Source organism: Apus apus, chromosome 4, assembly GCF_020740795.1.
Source record: "Apus apus isolate bApuApu2 chromosome 4, bApuApu2.pri.cur, whole genome shotgun sequence".
In the NCBI taxonomy this organism is placed as follows: Eukaryota; Metazoa; Chordata; class Aves; order Apodiformes; family Apodidae; genus Apus; species Apus apus.
The window spans coordinates 103,850,131-103,873,366 of record NC_067285.1 but is presented as its reverse complement, the minus strand read 5'-3'; the positions used below and the strand labels follow the sequence as shown (position 1 = coordinate 103,873,366).

Below are 23,236 nucleotides of genomic sequence, written 5' to 3'. Positions count from 1 at the left end.
GATATTGGGTGTCCCTCTGAGCCCCCACCTCCCTGTTTGGCAGCAGCACAGCATCCTTCTGCTCCGTGTCAGGCTAATGAGGTGAGGGGCCCTGGGGGCTGAGAGCGCTGCCAGGATAGCTGTCAGCCTCTGACTTCTCGCCAGCCAGCTGAGGCACTTTGGCGTTGCAGATCGAGGAGAGGCTGGAAACTAGAAGATCATGAACACTTACATAGTTCTGCCATCATCATCATCATTGCTATTATCATTATTTATTAGCATCTGCACATCTGGTCAAAGCATGCTGCACCATGCACAGAGCCAGCTCCTGCCAGCGGGGTCTGCCCCTGTGCACAGGACTGTGGCCCTGGGACAGCCCTGAAACATCAGGAAAACCTGTCATGTGGTGTAGAAATGCATTAATACAGTTATTAATAGTTTAACAGTAAATTCTGTATGCTTTGAACATTTTTTTTTCTAATTCACTAATACAGATGCCTAATCATTTACTATGTAAGATTTGGGCTTTTTTAAGGTTTAAGGAAAACTTATCTCTTCTTCAAAAATTCCTTAAGGGCTTCCCACTGCATCCAGGTCACATGATGTAGATCAACATTTTTAATTATAAAAGCCAAAGACAAAAATAGACAACACTGTCAAAAAAGGATTAAATTAGTCAAATTATATTGAGAGGGCCACAGCTTGATTTGGATTTTCAGATGTGCTTAAGGGTTGGATTATCTCAGCAGCCGTTGACATTGGGAGAACTTTGCCATTAATGGGAATAGTTAGATGAATGCTGCTTGAATCTGAGATTTTGTCTCAAGCATTCAGTGTTACACATCCAATGTGGATATATTTGGTCTGTAAGGCTAATTTGATGTTGTAGCACAGGAATGATGTTGACACCAAATTTACGGATTTAGAGAACTGCAGAATGTGCAGTTTCCCCCATCTTTTGCTGGTGTCCTTGAGAGGGAAGTATCAGGTATTCTTGCTGAAGGATGCATAGAGAGCTGCTCATGCATGCAGTGTGGGTGGGACACCAGCCCTCCATGTGTCCTCTCTCTCCTTGTGATATGTCAGGAAATCAGACACAGGGAACCACCTGATTTTGTCATACCGAGATCCCCCACTATTGCCTGAACCTAGGATAAAAGCAGTTTCTTAGCAGTCTGAGTTTAGGACTACAGCCCCATGGAGCATTAACTTAGGTACAAATAGGTCTTTGTGGTACTGGGCCTGTCTCAGTTTCCCAGCTGCAAACCAGAGAGAGTGCTACTTTGTAACCCAAAAGGGTGGTAGGAAAATGAAATAGTTAATGGATCTACTGTGCCTTGAGAATGTAAATTACTTTCTGAAAGTTATGTGATGATATTTGCTCTCCAGCTTCTCTCACTTGAAAAACTGTAAAGGTTTTTTTTTTAGAATCCATGCCTTCATCATAGTTAATTTTTTTGGATTTGGCTATTAGTTTTTATCAGTTTGCCATGTGGAATGAAAAGAAAGAGTAAGCTGATCTTGCCTTTCTTTGTATGTCTCTTCAGAAAAATTGGGAGCAAAAAAAGTGTAATAATGGGAAAGCAGATTAAAGCAGCAAAGAAGAGAAAAATACCTCTTTACTGCAAATGCATGTCTACATCTCTCCTATAAAAAAACTATTTAACTTTTAATTTAACTATAAAACTTTTCAGTTTTCTTCAAGGAATATTGTTAAGGTTCATGGAATCTGAGTGACCCATCTCTCTCATTTTTCTTCTCATGCTCCTTGTTATTCATGGGATAGCCTGGCCTTTTTGAAGTACCTTTCTGCCATTCTCAAATGCTCCAAAACAAAGGCTTAATTAAATAGTTTCCATTTTTCTAATGGCCTTTTCTACCTTTTGCCAATTGTCTGTCCTTGTCTTGTTCCTAGGAGGTGAAGATGATGATCTTGCATTATTATATTGCTAATGTCTGTATGTGTTGTGAGCCTCTGTAAAGAGGGAGACAGAACTGGAAAGGACCAGGATATGATGGAGCATTTTATGTTTTTTTAATTTATTTTTGTTTCGTTTTGGTTTAGCAGCTTATTCTGTAATCATGATGCTTAAATTATAGCTAATGAAAAAAATGGTTGCAAACTTTATTCTTAGAAATTTATTCACTGCATTGTCAGACAGGAGGGGTTTGGTTGTTTTGTTGGTTTTTTTTAATACATGCATTTCTCTAGAATTCCCCCAAAAACTTTCAAAGTGGATTTGACTGCTTGCTTTCTTGCTGTAAATAGTTTTAACTGAAATGTTGAAAAGTACTCATGGGGTAAAATAATTCTTGCTTGGAGGCTTTTAAAAACATTCAATTTGATTCTTGTAAGCAGTTTCCAGTGTGTTTTTCATGGGAACTAAGAGAACAGGTTTCTATCTCAGTTTTTCCTTGAAGCCTGTGAAATTAGTCCTTCTCTAAAACCTGTATGTTGCAGGCTAGATATAGGAAAACCTTTTTAAGACATCCTCTGGAGTAAAGGCCACTGAATTAAAATTCATATGAATATGCCAATGTCAAAGGCTTTATGAAAGTGTATATTTGATTCTTCTCACATGTCCACTTCATGCAGTGCAAATCAGATGCACATAGGAAACTATTAGGAATAAATGATCTAGATGATAAATGCGATCTTAGTTGTTTCCTTAATGTATGTATTTGGTGAACAACCCCTAGAAATTGGGCTAGGAGATGTAATTTATACAAGCAAGATCATCCCTGAACTTCCTGTACGTTGTGAAATACCTTTTAATGTTATTTGAAATATACTTATTTTATTTATTTACTTTTTAGCTCAATTAAAGTGTATGGGGAAGGAAAAAGGAAAAGGGAGCATAGACTAGGAGGAGAAAGATTCAGTTCGATTTGTGTCGAGGTCTACAATTGCAAATGAAGCATGTTGGTCTCCCTTGATGAAGGAAGGATCCTGTCAGATTAGAGGCCGCTCTCACCCTGTTTTGAGTTGCTGAGGAAGACAGATGTAGCATTAGCTTCTCATTCAAGCAACCACCGTATTAATTGTCAGTCGAGCAGCAGCAGATGGTGAGATGAGGCAAGGATGCAAATGTTTGCCATCGATAGCTGCTGCTACCTTGCTGTACGAGCCATGGCTGAGGGCGGGCCGAGCCGCTGGGGCCAGTTGGTGCCCAGCCCCACCAGCTGGCCCTTCCCCAGCCTGGCCGCCCAGGGATGCGGCGCAGACCTCATCCGCCTGACACGGCCTGTTTGTGCTGTGATGCAATGGGATAACTTTTCTATAGAGTCAGCACATTTTTGATAATACTGAGGCCAACAGATGCAGCTAGTCTGTGGTTTCCTAGTTAGGTTATGAGTCTGTGAAAAACAAAGCACATGAATCCAGGAAAATATGCAAGGTTGCTATAAACTGAAATCCTTGCTGTTTTTATTTTTTTTTTCTTGAGGCAGAGTGCTGGGCCTTTGAGATCTCAGTGGGGGGACATTTGGCAGTGTATGCTCTTTGTTTCTCAGGAATACAGGAAGAACTGTGAAGCACCTTTTGGCAAATCCTGTTAAATAAGCCACCCGTTTCCTTATCCAATGACACAAGGCATGAGATCAGTGGCACGCCCAACCTTTGGTGAAGTTCATGTTGATAACGATACTTCCCCAGCTATGACAGCAATCTGGTGAGGACAAATGGAGCCTCAGTGATCCTCCCAGTCATAACATGAGGCTTCCTCTCCCACGTGATATTACTTAAGTATGCTCAGATGCAGCTGTGTGATTTGAATAGAGGATATTGTTCTGGATCCAGTGGTCTGTTTTTATCTTGGTGGTATCCATCAGCTGACACAAGTGGACAGTCATGGGGAGAATATGCTGAGGATATATGAAGAGTGCACTTTTTTTTTTCTCTCCCATAGCCACATATGAAGCTTTTCAATGCCATAACAGTGAGAAACTGGTGTCATTTATCCAGTGCTGGGGCAACACATTTTACAACCAGTAAATTATCTCATTGACCTGACTAGACTGAGGTGAGTGAGAGCCTCTGGTAATGGTAGTGTTTGGGACAGACGTCCTCAGAACGTTAAAATACTTTTGTAGGGGACACTATTTCAAAGGTCACCTCCCTGTCTGAAGGGCCAGCAGTGATGGGGAAGGATGGGGCAGACACAGCTGGGTGGGCAGTGCCCATGCAGGGGCTCAGGCAAATCCCAGGAGCTGCCTTGTTCTCCCAACCTCCCACTGCTGGCGGGATGGACACACATCCCACTGTCTACTTGGGTCCTGTTGCACAGGAATGAAATTACTGTCTTTGGGATTTTAATAACTAAAACACGGTTTTTTTTTTTTTTTTTTTTTTTTTTGTGTGTGTGTGTGAACTCATCCTGTTGTTGTGGTTTGTGAATCCAATCAGAAGGATTGGGACCTGTTTTTTTTTACCATGGGAAAATGTTTGTAAGGTCTGGTCTAAAGGTAGATAAAAAAAACAGCTGCATGACGAGACCTGGTGCAACTGCTAGGCAAAGGGGAATGTGAGGATTACTGTTGAAGACTGCTGAAAGAAAGAGGGATTTCATGTGAGAAAGGGAAGTGTCTTGGCAGGGAGAAGGGAAGCTGTTCCAAGCATATGGGGCAGCGTAACCAGAAGTAGAAAAACTGGATAATGTGCAGAAAACAGCAGCCAAGGGAAGTGAAAACCTTGGACATAATTTTTCCCTAAGATCTTGTAGGTAACTGTCTAGCATAGTCTGTATTCCAAAGATGTGTGAGGGAAATTGGATAGAAGAGGAAAGGTGGCTGGAGCAATCTGAGGGAAAGGTGTTGGCAGCAGTTTGCTAGTATTATTTAAACATATGTTTTTGGGTTTCATGATAAATTCAGAGCACATCTAGAATTAAAATTAAATCTCCGTAACATACAAGTATTAGCTGTATATTCTACATTGCAATGAATTAGTTGAGCATCACTGAAACCATGAGAGCTATGCCAGATAAGGACCCAATTTTTTTAATCAGTTTGGTTTTCTATTTTGTTGTGAGGGGGATTTGCTTATTTTTGTTATTCTATATCCTCTTAGAATATAAATATAGAATAATGTTTATTTTTTTTTTCATGAAAGAAATGAAATTTTAAGTCCATGTTTTGCATTCAGGCAGAACATATATTAAAAAAAAACCAACCAACCAAAAACAACAAACCCCCCACAAAATGGTAGTTAAATAAATTTGTAAGAATCTGCATTTTTTTCAGGCCAAGTTTCAGGTTCCTGCTAAAATTTTGTGCTCTAAAGAAGCATCCCAGGAAACAGAACTAAGATTGCTGTAGTACACGTCAGTGTCCGGCCTTGCACTTCATCTTTGTGCAGATCTAGATCATAAGAAGTCTTCAGAATAACTGTTGGTAGAATGAGAAAGATGGAGGTTTCTTCCAAAGCTTGTGCAGTATCCAGTATTTAATGTTTCGGGTATCTGAGTATACATTTTGAATGACACCACAAAGAAATAACTTCATGAATATCAGTGGTTCTGTCAATTTTATGACACACTATACAGTCAGTAATTAAACTGATGTATCACTGACTGATTTTTAAAGGAGTAATTCATGGTTTGTATTTCATGCCATGAAGTACTTGTGTCTTTTGAAATGTAATGGGTCTGATTAATTATTTTTTTTTTGTCTGATCAGTGCTGGAGACAAAACCCACCACTTCCATTATACTGGTCATTGAAAATACTTGCTTTACAATTAGTGTATTTCATATGGTTCACTGGGTAGCTGTTGGTGACATCATGATAGCTTCTCACATCAGATTTGTGGGGTCTAAATCCATTACTGAAAATTGTTCCAGAGCATTTGTGATCCTTTCTCTACAGCATGTGCAGTCTCAGACCCTCTCACAATAATACTGTCCGTGTTTTGCCAGGGCAGTGAACCTTATACAGGCACCTCCAGCATTGTGCTAGAATATTTAAATGAGGAAATCTCTGCATATTTTTAAATTAAGGTATGAGATTTTGTGACAAAATAGCATTTCAAATTCCAGCACAGTCCTTATCTAAACTGATAACATTTTTTTTTACTTACTGAACCAGCTTATCACCTTTTCTAACAAATATGTAAAAATGCACTTTTTTGAGTTCTAATTCTCCTGTTCTAAGGAAATATACCTTCTGGAAATAAAATATGTGGGACCTGAATTTTCATAGATTTCTAAAAGGTACTTGCTGACTTTATCTGCTTTTAGGGAGATAGTGTAACCTTCACTTGTAAACACATTTATGGAGACAAAAAGATGGCCTTGAAGGTTGCTTTGTAGAGCTTCAGTAGCAAGTGTGAATTCCAGTCTTGGCTGAACCTCTAGTTCTTGTGCTTGCTGTTGCCCTCCCTCCTTTGGAGCAGTTTGTCCAAGCCCAGAGGCACCTGGACTATGTCCAGGCTCCCAGCACTCCCTGTACCAGTCAACACAGTAGAGTTGTGTAGTGAACCTTTGGTCACTCTTTGCATGCTGCAGAGATGCACTGAGTGAAGGAACTGGAAGGAATAATTTGCCTCTGGGTATCTAAGCTTGACTTTTTTTTTTTTTTAACTAAAAAATGATAAATAAAAGTTCATTTAATTTTCCTGTTTATATAGTAATTATGAAGGAGAACTATATTGTTGTTGTTGTTGTTGTTATTATTATTATCATTATTATTATTATCATTATTACATTATATTGTGAACACTTCATTTACTGTTGTTGTCTTGGCTGTGCTTTGGTTTGTGAACTGCATTGAACATGTTGATTTTCTTTTGCCCATAAACCGAAAAATATCCTGAGGCAACTTGTCTAAGACATTGTTCCTTCTTGAGAATCTGATTGTGAAAAGCTGTTAAAATTATGGTTTAGGTGGGTGCTTGTGAGGTAGGGCCAGTGTTCTGTATGAAGATCCATACTCAAGGATGCTCTCCCTTAATGTCCCACACATTTGCAACTGCTGCTCCTTTTGGTCTCTAAAAGTCTATGTTGGAGATGCAGCAAAGCTCATTTTCTTTCTGGCCTGGAAGATCTGTCTAAGGATGCAGACTAATGAGCTGGAAAGTTTTATTGTGATATTTATCACTATGGTGGGATTTTATGAAGTTTTGGTTGCATTTCTGTCCTTGTTCAGAACACACGTCTAGGAATGAATCAGTTTGCTAGTGAGAGAAAGTGTTGGTTTTAAGGCACCTGTTTATGTGTCCTCCACATTTTTGAATGAGGTGAAGAACTGCAGCAGAGAAAGGATACTGTTGTTTTCCTGGCAGTCTAACATTGACGTAGAGCTCTGGATCCTTTGTGCCTTCAGAGCTGCATGAGGAGACAAGCACGTTGGACTTGTCTTCCCAGGAGGCTGATGGTGACCATGTATTCCTCATTCCCTATGCGTGGAAACCAAGGTCCTGTGAGCCACCCTCTAGAAGTGCAGAACACTCCTAATCAGCTAATGTTCAGGAGAGCTGTGCTTGCACAAGTCAAGTTCTGCATGGTTCTGGGCACATTGAAAACTTGGTTATTTCAAACACGCTCCAGAATCAGGAACTCCTTCCATTCTTTATCTTTCTTCCTTATCTAAAGTGAGGTGATACTGCCTGTGCTATTGTGCTTTGTAGAAAACTTAATTTGTGAATAATTTGGACAATTTAAGAGTGAACATCATTGAAAAGCTCATAGTAAAAATAGTATTTCTGCATTCCATGCAACATGTAAAAGAAAGTAAAGTCCCTAAGACCCAGAGCCACCTCTGGATAAGGAACATAGCACACAGTATATTAAATAACTGCTATATATACATGATATTCACAGTGTTGAAGCATTTTTTTGCTATGAAGGATTTGTTAATGACTCTTCACCTATGGGGCTTGAGTTTCAAAGCTACCTCTCACAGAATGAAATTCTCCAAACTAAGCATAAAGGGTAGCAGTATAGGAGACAGTTTCTTAAGGTAGTAATGTGATATGGGAAATGATGTATTTTCTGCTAGAAGAGAGATTTCAGTTTTCACCATTCTACTCTATAAATGTAAATCATGTTTCTTATTTTCTTAAGAAATAATGTATCAATGTGTACATCTATTTAAAGATATTTTCAAAAGCCTGTCAGGAAAAGCATTACATGCTTCTCCTTTTGGGAAGAGCATCAGACAACAAGCAATGTATGACAAAAGTTATTCATTGCATAATGGATCCAGCAATGAGAACGGTGGTATAAAAAAGTGTTGTAGGAGACAAAAAAAAAGGGGTTTTTTTCTTTTATCTTCACATTCAAATATGAGGACTCATTACTATAGCATTTCTGTCTTTAAAATAGATGCAAGCTTGAAACCTAGAGGGCCATGTTCAGAGTGTAAACACTTCTTGGGCCTACCATTGCCATATTTGTACTTTTTTGTCAATGATTTACTAGTCTGTTTTTCCATTCCATTAAGTTCATTAACTTGCTGTCTCACATTTCTCCTGGACATGTAATTATTCACAACTTTGAAAGAAATTCTAACCTAAAAAGAGATCTCTGTACAGCTGAGAACCAAAGTGAAGAGCTCACAAGGTGTACTGCAATGCTTTGCAGTACCATCTCCTCCTGGGACCTAGAGTCTGGGGTAGCCTTTCCCCTCCTACCACAGATTTTCTGTCTCCTTTTTGCATCATAACAGCGCTGCTTTTCTTTGGTGGAATCGGAGCCCATTTGTTAATTCTGCAGTGGCTGCTTATCTTTTGTGGTTTGGAGTAATTGGAGGAATTGAGCTAATGCAGGAGCCAGTGAGCAAGACCTGGAATGCCATGTCCCAGTGAGATGATGTCAGCTGATATATTTTGAGATGGTTAAATAGAAGAAATTTCCATTTTCTGCCCTAGTAGGGTAATGGGAGTCCGAAAAGAAAACTCAACCTGAATGCCCACACTGAGAACAGAGATAGGAGGATGAGACTCTTGCTTATGGAGCTGAGCATGCAGTTGGAGAGAAACTTAAGTTCTTTTGTTTTACAAGTTATGTTACATTTATTACAAAAGGAATCTTATGTGGTAAATATACATCCAGAGAAAGCCTTCAGCAACTTGACAAAGTCAGGTGTAAGTTTTTGTAGTTATTTCTCAGCATTATTTTTTTTTTGGGCTAACATGAGTTCTGAGTTCCATGTAGATAATTAATACTTCAATAAAATTAAATGTCTATAATATTATTTTTTTTCTTTCTCTCCATCTCTCTTTCTCTCTCTTTTTCTCTCTCTTTCCCTCTTTCTCATTTCTTTCTCTTTTTCTTCTTCTTCCTTCTTTTTTTCTTTTTTATTATTTTTTTTCTTTTTTTTCCTTTTTTTTTTTTCTATGAGTCTGTGAACTTACTTAAAAGATGGCATTCCTCTCCAAAGTCTGTGGCAGTGCTTAAACACTGATCTGGACTTTAACAAAATAAACTCTTTATCCATCTACCTTATGCTAATGGATTACACTCCTGCACTGCTGTCACTCATTGCATGTCTGGAGCTGATTGAGTACAATTTTTGGCAGCTTGTTTCTTGTCCAAACATTCCTTAGTGCTTTCCCACCTCTTCTTTTATCACCCAAGCATTGCAACACCAGCATTTGGAGGTCTGATAGCTTTTTTGGAAAGCTAGTTTTGTAAAAGCCAATTCCTTGAAAACTAAAGCAGAAGTAACAAAAAGAGGGATACATGTGGGTTGTGGCTGAAATAATCCCTTGACATTCATTGAGGTTGATCATAAATATGCATAAGACAGGAGGAGTTTTCCGTAGCTGTTTTGCCTCTCTTGACCCAAGCTGTCTGGAAAGAGAGTTTGTGACAGTCTAGGGAGCTCCAGATTTTAAACAGAAGATCATTGTTGTGAGTTTTTAGAGGTTCAAATATAATAATTTTTATGTTAAAACATGCTGATTGCTACCCTTGTGTGTGTTTTACTTGCTTCATCTGCAATTCAGGGTTCACCCTTTTTGTATACACTTCTACCATTCCTTCCTGTAGTAGCATGAACCCCTAAGATGATCAGCTTTTCTTTCTGGAACAGAACAGGTAGAATTCATCACACCTCATACACCATCATAAATAAGGCAGCAAAAAAGAGCCAGTGCAGCCATGAGAAACTTTTCTAGTGAAAAGTCTTGTCTTTATACTCTCTGTTCTTGAAACAGCAGGCATGTATGTTTCTTGGTGGATAGAGTTTGGGTAGAGTTTTCAAATATGTCATCTATTTTCTGGGAGTAAAATGAAGAAAGTAAATTTTCCTGGTGCTAAATTTATTACTGTTGCTTGCTTCCAGATTTTGTGCATTTCTTTGAGAAATTCTGTTCTTAGATAATGATAATGTAGCAATGAAAGGATTTTTTTCATTAATCACTGCATTTTCATAACTGCATTATAGGATTGAGCAGAAGCAAGTCAGTGTTTTTCTGTATTACTTCTTAATTTAAAGATTTTTGTCTCCTGGTGGCTCTACTTTCTTCATAGTGTCTCTGATAGTTATATCTTTAGGAAATACAGACATGAGTTCCCCAGTGGTATTCTGTGATGAGAGTTTTAATAAAATACTCAAATGATGACATCCAAAATTTAGGATTATGATGTTATATCAATAGAAATGCATATAAACATGCAGTTCACACTCTGTTTTTGACTGAAAACCAGATCATATGTCTGGTTTCTCCACTTGTGTACCCAAAAGCCAGTGAGGTTGTTTTTTTTGGCAGTGTGGAAGAGTCTGTATGTTTCAAGAGGTTTTCACATATTCGATCTTAGTAGGCTTTAATCAGATTTTGAAACAGAATAATTTTTAATCATTCAGCCAGCCATCACCAGCTTTAACTTTTTGTTGAAGGAGGTCCCAAAGTATTGTATTGCTAACAGGATATAAAGGCTTAGATTTTTAACAGCTGAGAACATGGATGCATTGAAGTTGGCCCATGTGGTATATGAGTTAGAGAACATCTTTATTATGTAGGACAAAACTGCAGCATGAACGATTGTCAGAGAATAAATACTATTACAGGTTAGGCATGCATTTTCTTGAGTATAGCCTTGCAATAAATGCAAGGTTAAGGCAGAGCCATCCACTTTGAAAACCTCTTAGTAGTTACCAGATATAGTACTTTTATGTGTTTGTGTGTGAACATGCACATGTGTGCACTTCTATGGGGTTGTAGTAGGACTCAAGCACACCTGATTTTCATATATAGCTTGAAGTTTGGCATCAATATTATCCATAAATCAAGTCTAGTGGAAGTCAAGTGGGATATCCTCCCATGAAAGTTGGATTCAAAATGCTGACATAGATTTTTAGCATTCCTGGAAGATGTGCTTAAGGTAAATGAGCAGTAGCTAGATGAAAGTCTCTGGCCTGTATTCTACAGATGGTCAGGTTAGGTGATTTCTTCTAGTGGATTTCATTGAAATGGTCTGTTCTGGCCTTTAACATGTAAATGACAAACTAAATGGAGAACAAGAGCTTTAATCCCAAGGAAACTGGATTCAGCAAGATGTAAGCAACTGAACATGATGCTCTTCTAAAAATGTTAAGCTCAATTTTAGTTCACATTACTGTGACAGATTTGTACATTGACATTATACATGCATTCATAATAGACATGCAAGCATGGAAGTACATTTACTTTGTGTTGGGTTTGTATTACTTGAACAGACAATAATTAATAAAAATACATCTTGTCATCTTTCCTGGTTTTGTCTTTCTTATTTCTTTAATAGTTTTTCAGTTGATGTTAGTTAACTGAAAAATACCATTAGGTCACATGGAGTGTGGCAAGGTTAAGAGACAATGCAATTGCAATGAATGACCAATACACAAGCTGACCATTCTTTTAATGAGCTCATCCTTGCCTGTCTTTCCAGTTTGAAGATCATCTGTGCAACACAGCACTGCTGATAAGAATTTTTTAAATCAGTTTGAAGTGAAAACATTATATTCTTTAAAAAATGGTTATAGGCGAGTACCCATAAATGTACATTTGGGATAATTGCATCATCATGTTTTTTCAATCCCAGTTGGTTTTAGTTCTGCTTTGGAACAAAAACTACAGTTTGATTTAATTGCCTTCCTCTGATTATTTTTACCTTGGTGTATTCTGTTGCTGGCTTGTGTGTATCGTTTTATGTGCTGTCATTTTAAAAACTTTAAAACTCTTGAGAGGCAGTCTGGAAACCCTCCTGGATGTATCATTGTTTTTTATTTGTGCATGGCAATTGCAGCAGCCCATTAGGGGACTATAAGTCCTAGTGAGCATAGAATGGACTTCTCATCATTTGATATGGAATGTGATTTTGCTCCTCAGTCGAGCTAAAATCTGCTTACTGTTGTGATTACCATCCCCAGGCTCCACCCTGCCTTTCACCACCTGCCACTTACAAGTAATTCCTTTGGCAAGGAGAATACAGCCAAAACTGCCAAATAAATTGGCCCCTTTTTGAGAGCTTTCTGATTATTATTCTTATTTTGTGGTGATGTCAAATTTCCAAGGGTAATCTCTCACTGGAGGAGTATGTTTTTCTTTGGGACTTGCGTCACCCTCTCATTTTGAGTCTCCATTTCAGAAGTAATGATTGCTTACTGAAAATATGTTGTATGTGGATTCTTTATTATTCAGTCCCATTACTTTTTGTGAGCACATCATTACATGTCTAGGAAGAAGAAAAGAAGATTCTTTAATTCAGAAAATAAGACAAGGATTGACAACAGGCACACTTGTTATTTTCCTGGGTACATATAAGTTTATTTGTTGCCTTCTTAGAAAAAAGAGCTTTCAGTTCCTTATTTTAAAGACTTTAAATGCATTCCATGACAGAATAAAGCAAAACAATAGAAAAGTGCATTTTAAGATAAGTGGAAAGCATGTTTCTTACAGTGTTTCCCTTCTTCCTTTTTGGATGTTTGACACCATTGCATATATATAAAGTGAAATTTAGGGCTGACTTCCTTCACACTTTAATATTTGTGTTGTTATTAAGTCCCACAAAAGAATACACAGTGCCCATTCAATTGTAGTTGAAAAATAAGAGTGGCAACATCTAAGTATTTATGCCTTGCATTTTACAACAGCTGCTAACAATGTTATTCAGTTGTCATACTAACATTTTAAACTAGTTTTTATGACTGCTTTCTGGAAGTCACTGTCATATACCTATAAGTTAACAAAGACAGGAGTGGCAAGTCTTCTCACGCCCTGCAACCCTTTATGATGTACTATTAGATATTTGAACCACAGTGCTGAGCACCAGGCCAAATGTAAATGCAGTTACAGTGAATGTTTTACTAAGGCAGTGGTTTCAAGATCTTTTAAGCATTGTCTCACAGGAATGAGTTTCATCTTGTCATCCTTTATTGGTTCTAAACAAGGCTTTAAAAAAAAAAAATCCTCTGCTTGGTGCAGTTAAACTGCTTCCAGTAACTTTGGTGGCTTGCTCATTGTAGGTCAGTGGGCTGTGGTCACCACTTATTGCAATGCAGATTTCTTCGAAAGACATGGAGGAGGAGGCCACACTTTGATGTGATGAGGCTTCAGGAGAGATTTGAGCTGGTGCCAGCTCCCAGGAGTCTCTCCCATCAGTGGTTTCCCATCTGCTCTTCTCTTGCATCCCTGTCTCTTTGCTTCTTAACTCCTTCTTGGTCTGATTTAATTTCTCATTTTGCAGTCTGTCTGTTTATATTAGATTATAAGCTCATGAGTACCTGGATCCTACTATTTTTTATAACTGAAAACAGTTAGGCATGCTGTGCACATCAATGTTATCTGCTGCTTTCATCCATTTTTCTCTCTTCCTTCCTAGAAGTAAAGGTTCTTGGCAAAGAATTGGGGTTATTGTGGCTCAGGGTATTGGTGAACAGGAGAAGGGAGAGGTCCCCTTCAGCTTATACACATTCCCTTGTTTTAAAGAATCCAGAAGACATGCCATTGCAAATAAATGTTAGTGCTGTAATGCACACAATCACTGTAGAACTACTTGAGAAATACGTATTTCTTGTACTGTGTACTGATTGATTTCACAATGACTGCCTAGATTATATGCTAGTGATAGGTTTTGAAATGCATGTGTTATAATAAAAAAGCAAATAGTAAGATTCATATATCCCCTAAGTAAAATAAAGCTCATAATAACAATACTAATACATGTTATAATCCATACTTAAAAGCAAGAGACCACCCTAGTCTTAATGGAATATACATCTTATTTCTAAAGTGTAGAATTTAAAAAATAACGAGGAGCTTATTATTTGAGTATTGTTTCTTTTAGGCCATATGTCCTCTTTCTCTTTTCCTCTTGGAGTCTTAGGATCACTCACCACTTTGCAAATCCAACCCTTTTTTGTTTCAGAAAGCTTTGTGCATGCATGCTGTTGTTCCATAATGTGAGCAACACTGAAAATAATATGGTTGTTGGGGAATACTTTGAGTTTATGATGGAATTCTAGACAGCTTCTTGCCAGAGCAGCCAGACCATACAGGCAGCTACAGTCTGCAAATAAATGGGAATATCTGCCTACACTGGAAACAAGAAGAGGCCGACAGCCCCTTGAAGGACTGTAGCTGACATCTGCAGGTTTCCCTTCATGGTGCTATGTTCAAGTATTGGATAAAACAAGTGCATCTAGACCCAGGCTCATTTAAACATCCAAACATATTCTCAGAAATGGGAAAGAGGATTCCAGGTTCACTTGAGTAAACAACCATATCAGAAAAAGTTTCAGGAGTAGTGAAAAGCTGGTAAGAGAGTAAGTGGCAAAGAATGTACTTTTAGAGGTCTGAAGAGGCTTAGCAGTGGTCATCCCCTTAGGCCTTGCAAAGACTATATAAACAAGTGTGAATAAGTAGAGAAAAATTTAAGTAGAGGCATTTTGGAATGAGGATAGCACTAACATTAATCCTAGGTGTGGCCCTGAAATGAAAACGATGTTTCTCCTCATCTTTTAACAAGGCTGTCATGAGAATCTGAAAGTATGGAAATGTTATGGAAATTCTATCCAAGACGAAACAAAATTAAAAGGGCAAGTCCACTTAAGTGAAAGGACCAAAGAACCTCAGAGTTAGGAGAAAATTAAAGCATGAAAATGAGGTTCAATACTCATAAACCTGCTGAATAGGTTTATATATATGGTCTGAGCCACTGCAGTTAATGAGACAATGCAGACTTTAGAGGTGATTTGAAAGGAAAAAAGTAGAAATGTGCTTATGAAGTTTATTGGTAAAAAAATTGAGAAGCATTGGAAATAGAGAGAAGGAGTGTCATTTTTTGTAGAAAAGAAAATTTTGCTTAAAAGCCTTGAGGTCTGGAATAGTATAAATAGGATTAAATACAAAGTTCATCATGAGGAATCTGAGGAGTAATACAAATTTTGCAACAGGCTGGGAGCTTGTCTTTGGAACTTATAAGAAACATGCGTCACTGTAAAAAAGGAATACCTGCTCTCTTTTCCCTACAGCAAACAGAAGAACTAAGATGAAGGAAAGAGAGACTTACCCTAAAGATTTAAGAAAATATAAATTTATTGAGAAGATTTATCAAACTATAATCTTGTTCTGTAGCTATAAATAGTTTATTAAAGGGAGAGGAACCAGAGTGGCACTGCTGAAAAATCAGATGGCCACCACTCCTGCACTTAGTTTTGTTTAGTGATGGTTTGATGATGTGGTATATGAAAAGAACTTCTAGTAGGTAACTGCTACAAGTTCCAGTACTCCCCACTAATGGACTAGTCTGTTGGTTTTGCTAATAAATACAGTCAGCATCCTGCAGGGGGGACTGTCTGTTTTTAAGAAATGCTAGAAAATAACTTAAGAATGTGAATAAATGAGAATTAACTCTGCCTTTTGTTCTAAATGGACTTTTAAGAGAGATTAATTCTCTGGTGTTTTTTTTTGTCTTTCAGCCATGGAAGAGTTAATAGTTGAGCTGCGCCTGTTTCTTGAACTTCTAGACCATGAATATCTTACTTCCACTGTCAGGGAGAAGAAGGCAGTAATAACTAACATTCTTCTGAGGATACAGTCATCAAAAGGTAAGTGTCAGGGGTGGGTTTTCTTACTTGCAAAATGCACAGAGTAAATCTGTGCTCAGTGAAATAGCTTTAAGGACTAAAGACAAGCCCTAAATTGAAGAAAGAAAGAAAAACAGGGTGAAACCAAAGTGTAACTTTCCTGAATGCTTTCCTTCATTTTCAGCAATAAAATATAGCAAAAGGCATACTGGAATTATCTTGGGTGCACATGGGTGAATCCAGCCACAAAATTATGTGCTAGATGAAATGTTTTCACTTCTCCTGATATAGTGGTCACTTCATTTTTATTTGTGGCAGCAACACTATTTACAATTTTTGATGGAAAAGTAATACTGCATCAGGGAGTGATGGCCACAAGTGCATTTTATTAATATGTGGGTGCTGCATCCTGCATCTTTGTCAAATGACCCAAATCCATCAAAAGGCTTGATGAGTTGGTGCATGGCTGGTACAGGAGTGCCAAGCCAGAGCTACGAGATGGCTGTCAGCATCTTTGGTTTGCATTTTGCACATGGACTAACATTCACTTTCCCCTTTTCTTCCTGTCTAAATCCATTTTGATTGCACAGTTGTTTTTGTCTCCATCAAGAGCATGAAACTGAATGCAATATAAATTTTTTCTTGTGTACAGCAACCTTTCCACAGAGCTTATACAAAGATTATTCCTCACTATTTTTTCTAACAGTACTCTTAGAGTACCCTAGAGCACCTTTCTGTATGCAGTGGCATCTGAGCTATAAGGCCCCTTTCTCTTCTACATTTGACAGAAATACTGTCAGTATAAACCCCCAGTGTTTAGATTTTTGAAAAACACCAGAGTGTGTTGAAGAAAAATGCCACATTGTGAGCAGTGGCATTTCTCATTATTTGCTTCTTCCAGTGCTAAAAACAGATGGTTTTATTTGATGCAATGTCCTCATTTGATGGTTGTCCTCCTTTATGTTTTGACATCCTTAAAGACTCAGCACTATTTTTACTAGACTACTGAAAGAAAGAGGCAGGTGCCAATTTCACATACTGTGGCAGAAGACTTCATGCTCTAAAAATCCAATCAAAATACACCAAGCTCTCCAAAACCAAAATGTAGGTGAGAACCTGCAATTTGATATGGTTAGAAACAGCTGTATTTTACAGGAATTAAAAAATAACCTCAACAATGCTGATCTGACACCGCCTGTTCTTCTTGTAATCTTTTCCAGTAGATTTATTAAGAAAAACATTTTACTTCCTCAAGGAGTTGGACAATATTCTATTGCCAATTTTGCAAACACAGGGAAGGGCTGTTATAACCTTTCCTTCTGAATTGTGAATGTTGTTTCAGGACACAAAAGCTACAGCTCTACTAGTAAATGAAATCGTGCTGGGTATGTTTCTGGGCCCTGGAACTAAATTATTTTTGCTGTTAAATTACGGAGTGGTCCTTGGCATGGGTTTGGCCTGACCTGACTCATCTCCTCCGTTGCTAGACATGATTTGGGAGTTATCATGGGGAAAATCATCACCTTCCACTCTGGTTTTCTCAGTTGAGAACTTTTAACCATATGGATTTCTCAATACCAGAGCATCTTTCCAAGCATGTTTACTTTATGAGTGCAGATGTGGCCAAGGATGCGAAGACTCAAGGACCATAGCTTTCTGCCTTTCAGCACCTACCACTGAAGTTTTAATGCGAGTTACAGGATCTATACCAAGATCCATTACATCCCATTATATCCATTTCTAGTGCCTACATTCGAGATAAAATTTAGACATTTCAAAGAAAAGTCGTCAAAGTGATCAAAGGATCCAAAAGTACACATTCCAATTATCCAAAGTGAGGTATCATAATTAAGCTTGATGTAGGAGAGGAATGACTGAGAATTAGCACTTAGACTTACAACAACAAAAAGCAGTGTGCAATGGTAGAATGTTTGTTTCGAAGTAGAGATAAAGCATGTCTTGAGCATTGAAGCTATGAACTAATGGAATAACTTTGTAAGGTCTGCATGCCATCTCTGGCATTTTATCAAGATAGAATATTTTGCTAAAAGATATGCTCTGGTTCAAACAGGAATTAATTCAAGGAAATCCCATAGTTCAGTTAAGCAAGAGGTCATAGGACTGATTTATATGGCTGTAAACTCTACTTTATGGAACTGAAGTTTAAATGGAATAGGAGTCAGCATAACCTTTTAAAAAAAGCATCCTGTTTCTTTCCCCAGGCTACTCATTTTTGCTTGTCATGTTTTGCATCTTTGTTTTATGCTAGTGCAAGGATTATTTGCTTTTTTTTGCCAGGTTAGTCCTAACCAGTGTCCCTTCCCTGGTCTGGTTCAACCTGAGGCCACACACATGCTTACATTGGCACAAAGGAGACGCTGGTGCAGGGACAAGAACAAGGCAGGGAAGGAGAGGAGCTGCCTTCGTGGGAGCTTCACCATCCTGTACTGGCTTGAAGTGTGTGTGAAACTAACTAGGGAGTCATGTACTTTACTGGAGCTGACCCTGCTGCTTTTTTTATCAGTTGTAACATTCAGTACTCCCATCCCTTTGAAACTATTCATCTCTTCATTAAAATTTAAAGCAATAAAAGATGCATAAACCCACAGTACTTCTAACTAAGCTGAACTGTCATTTGGAGTCTGTTTTTTGAAATGTTGTTTTACTCCACCCACGTAACTCCACGAGAGCTCTTGGGTGGTTGGCACAGATTGAAAGGCTTGAGGACTATGCTGAGTTCAAACTCTTTGTGTGCATTTGCAAAAATCAACTGTGTGAATCCAACAGAATATTTCAATTGCTGGAGCAAACCATTTAAGATCAACAGGGAATGGTAATGAAGGATCTGTGCAACTGGGAACTGGCTGGGTTCTCTACAACATCTGGAAATGGACAATTATGTTTTTCTTTGTAAAGGTGTGGAAGTTACTATAGTGGGCTAGTTGGCTTTTAGTTAAACACTTAAAACTCAGAAAGTTCATACTTGGGGAATTATTTAGAAATCTTTTGCCTTGTTTGGTTACATCTCCCAAATGCACACTTTTTTCCTTATTTAATATCTATCAAGCAGAGAGAACTGGGCCAGGCCAGGCAGATGTATTCTTCAGGTTGTAGTTGCCTGGCCTTGAGCTGCTCCACATCCAAACTGGTGTTTTCTCTGAAGAGCTGGCAAATCTAAAAACTTTGTTTTTCTTCCTGAGCCTTGGCATGCCCAATGGATTGTAGGGCTGAACAAAAAACTTGGCATTTCCTTCTGAAACTCAGACTTTCTTCTCAAAAACAAAGACACAAACAGTTTATTTTGGAGTAAGAACTGCTGGTGGATTTAGTAATTTAATATGTCAACATTGCTTGTTTTCCTGAAAGGGGCCTGTGCTGTAAACTTGTAATGCTGACTTTGCTGTGTAATTTGGTAGAAGAAAATAAATGGTAGAGTAGGTTCTTGCTTAAACATACATAGCTTAAAACTGGGGATAAACTAGTTTCACAAAGTCAACAGAATGCACTTGGAATACTTTAATTTTTTGCAGTAAAAAAAGCCCTTCATATTTAATGTCTGGGTGTTATGGAAAGCATAGGAGACTTGGATATGGATAGCAGTCATAATATGGATTCATTCTGCATAGAGAGGAAGAAGTTAAAGCTATATTAAAAAAATAATTCTGGAATGTTTCCCAAGACTAATCCCCCCCTCCTTAATTTGTAGGGAAAAAAAAAAAAAGAAGAAGAATCTGTGGCCCTTAGAGTTTATTTTATCAGTGTTGTTTGTTTTTTTTTTTTTTCAATCCGTGATCTCACAGCCAGTGGGACTGGGTTATTATGACAAGAAACATTTCATAATTGATTACATTTTTAAGAATTATATGATCTTGACCAAAAGACATCAATTTGAATATGTAAATATATATTTTAAAAACTAAACCAAACACTAGAAGCTAAATTCAGTTTAGGAGGAAGCAGGGTACAATCCATTGACTGAATTTTTTTCCCAGAACATTGAGGAGATGCACCCTAATCTCCCTTTTGATATTTACTAAAATAAATGGTATCATGTTCCTATGAACTGAGTTCAACTGGAATTTAAATTATCGTGCCAAAAACTCAGAATGAGTGGGTCACTCCTCTTGTTCCCTGAGAGGGAGATGCAGTAGTAATACAAAGGACCCTCAAAGCTTTTACATTCAACTCCTTTCCCCTTTTTAAATTCACCTGGAAAATGATGGGACTATATTAAAAAAAAATGAGAGGAGGAAGGAAGTAATGAGGGAACATGCTCAGTGTGCAGTTCTGTTGATGGTGAACTGGTTAGGTCAATGTCCCCCCCCCCAGCAGCAGCCTGCTCCTGGTTGGGGTGTTGTAGCATCCTGCATCTTCCAGGGCTTGTGCAGACTTGCTCCATGGCTCCGTGAGCAGAGGTGGTGGAGGCAGAAGGAACAGGGGGGTTGTGGATTAGCTGAATCGTTTTCACCACTGCTGCAGGGGAGGGAGGCAGGGTCTTCTGCCCTCTTCTCCACTCTTCTGGCATGAAGGGTGACTTGAGACTCAGTTCTGCATCATGTCTTTGCCCCTCTAAAACGTGCCATGGTAGAACTGTTTTCTTGTCTGCTGGTAAAAGGCAGCCAGCCACATACTGCCCACAGGCTGACTCTGTTTTATTCACTGTATGGTGCCATTGCAATGTTCACACATCTGGTATCTTCTTCCTATGAATGGTTTTATCTGTATGGTAGATGCCTGGCAATGTGTTTGAATTTTAGCTAAGTCTTTATGTTCTAGATGGACCAGCCATTTAGAATGATTTCCTGTATTTTTTTTTCTCTGTCTGGTATTTGTTGATCCAAATAGCATATATGTCATTATCATATAGAGTAAGTATGTGTTTGTTCTGCTTGATTAAATTCCTGAATTCCCAGCATTCTTCCAGTCCTGCCTCAGTTACTGCACTTGGGAAGGAGGTTGTGAGCAGCACTGTGCACCGGATTCTGGTGTGTGACAGTCAGATGTGGTGTCCATGTGTGGAAAAAAATGTGCTGTTTGCATCCACCAAAGTGTTAAGTGATATCTCTTGCTCTTCCACAGGTTTTGAAATAAAAGAACATGTACAGAAGCAAGAAGTTGCCAACAGTTTGCCGGCACCTCCTCAAATGCCTCTGCCAGAAATACCTCAGCAGTGGCTGGTGAGTTAATTTAAATACATATATATATATATGAGAGAATATATCTGTGATAAGCACTAACAGAAATGTTTACAAGGGAAAGGAGCCCACAGGTCCAGGGAAATGATTGATTGTTCCACTCAGCTGCGCACTGGTTGGGGGAATTAGGTTCAACTTGCAGAAGAAAAGGCAAAAAATTCCTTGTGGTGATATAAGCCATGGGACATGTCACCAGAAGGGCTTTGGAATCATAGTCTGTGGTGATTTTCAAAATCAAATGGCAAAAGCCTGAGCAACTTAATCTTAACTTTGAAGGTTGACCTGCCTTGTGTTGAAGATTGGACTGGCCAAGCCCACAGGTCCCAGCCAGTTTCTTACAGTTTTAAGGATCAGCTTTCCGTGCAGCAAGTCTTATGAGAACTCATAACTCCCTCTTGAAAACTAAAAAATGAAAGTGCAGAGTTTTAAAATGAAGGAAAAATACTTCCTTTTTTTAGAAAAAGAGTTTACTGCCCTTCTGTGCTCTGTCTCTGGGTAGGAAATTCCCTGCAGAACAAGTAGAAATGTGTTCTCAGAGATGTTTATAGCAGAGATACTGTTTGAGATGTGTAATTCAGTTCCTCCAGTTGGGAGCAGCTGTCTTGTTACTATAAACAAGTTTTAATTCTCTTATTTTACTGACTTTACAGTACATTTGAAAAAAAACATTTCCAGCATTTTTTTCTTTAGATAAGTGTAAGCAAATAGTGGCTTAGCCTGTTGAAAGGTGAACACAGTCTTAGCCATAATACTGATGAATTATTCATCTTTTTATTCATTTGAGAAAGATTTTGTGCATGGTGATAAGGACAATCCATGTAGACTGGTGTTCATTGAGTGAAGCAGGAAATAACAATGCAGTTTATGGGCAGAACAACTGGATGGCTGATGTACTGCTTCATTTTAGTATATTACTGTGTAATGTATTACTCTACAATGTATTACTCTACATTTACTCCAGTTCTAAGAGATATATAAGCCAGTAGCATTTTATAAACGTAAGAACTAATGTATCAGATCAAACTACTGCCCAGCCTTTTGTAATAACTTTTATTTAATGGTGAACAATGGTATGTACTGCAGAGCAAAGTAGACAAACCCATCAAACGTATTATGTAGACTGCATTCATCATAGTTTCTCCCTAAACACTTCCAGCTTTTGGTTTGTGACCTGAGGAATACTATTTTTTTAACTTCTGTTTTAATTCTACCTAATGTAGTAAAATATTCTGGAATCATTATAGCAAGGGAGTGTTTATGCTAGAAACATGGATATCCAGAGTTGGTATATATACGGTAGCCAAATTCAGCTAAAAAGATGTTATAAAATAATATATAAGTTTTGAATGGATGCTGAAGTGATCTTATCAGTATGCAGTAAAATCTGGAGGATCCATTTCATAGTTAACAGTGACCAAAAATGATGACTTTTCTTTAATTAAAGATGCATATAGCATAATTTACAAGGCAAGGGATTGATGAAAGGCAGGAAAATTATGCAAAACGCACATGCCTTTAAAATGTAGGCTTCAGGTGCCAGCTTCATAAACTGAAGCCAATTAAGAACCTTATTCTTTCATATTTATGTAGGTTCAGTTTAATAAATTGGCTCTGAAGATTCTTTTTCTAAAGACAACTGACCTACTTTCCCTTTCTCCTGTACTAATGTGTAAATTCCCTCAATGTTGGTACAGGTGCAGCGAGTGAAATAGTGTGAAGTATGAATTGGGTCCAGGAGGTCAACGCTGGTTTTTGCAGGAGTTCAGTTTGGATTTTGGGGTAACAAAAATATTTCTCTGAGATACCGTGGGAATTGCCATGGAAGTTGACACAGTTAGAGCTGGCTGGTCTGGAGCGTGGTCTTCCCATGTTGAGCCTGGCAAAGTGGACTTTGAATATGGCCCTCCCCTCTGACCTATCCATGACACTGCAGGTGCTTTGATCTCAGTGGAGTCTGAGCTGAGTTGGTTTTTCCACAGTGAAGGAAGCTGATTTTTGCCAGTTTTTCTGCAGTTCTGTGGCTGCTGTCACACAGGGGTTGCTCAAACCTCCCTTTCT

General features: G+C 38.3%; 1 protein-coding gene across 3 annotated transcripts in view; it reads left to right on the top strand.

The window, feature by feature from the left end:
- The window catches only part of AFAP1 (actin filament associated protein 1), a 118,217-nt gene that overhangs the window by 38,018 nt on the left and 56,963 nt on the right, over positions 1 to 23,236 (top strand). For all 3 annotated transcript variants that reach the window (XM_051619084.1, XM_051619083.1, XM_051619085.1), the window contains exons 2-3: positions 15,876 to 16,004; positions 21,063 to 21,160. In XM_051619084.1, the coding sequence (XP_051475044.1) occupies positions 15,878 to 16,004; positions 21,063 to 21,160 (225 nt within the window). In that variant the 5' untranslated portion in view covers positions 15,876 to 15,877. The remainder of the gene's footprint in view (positions 1 to 15,875; positions 16,005 to 21,062; positions 21,161 to 23,236) is intronic.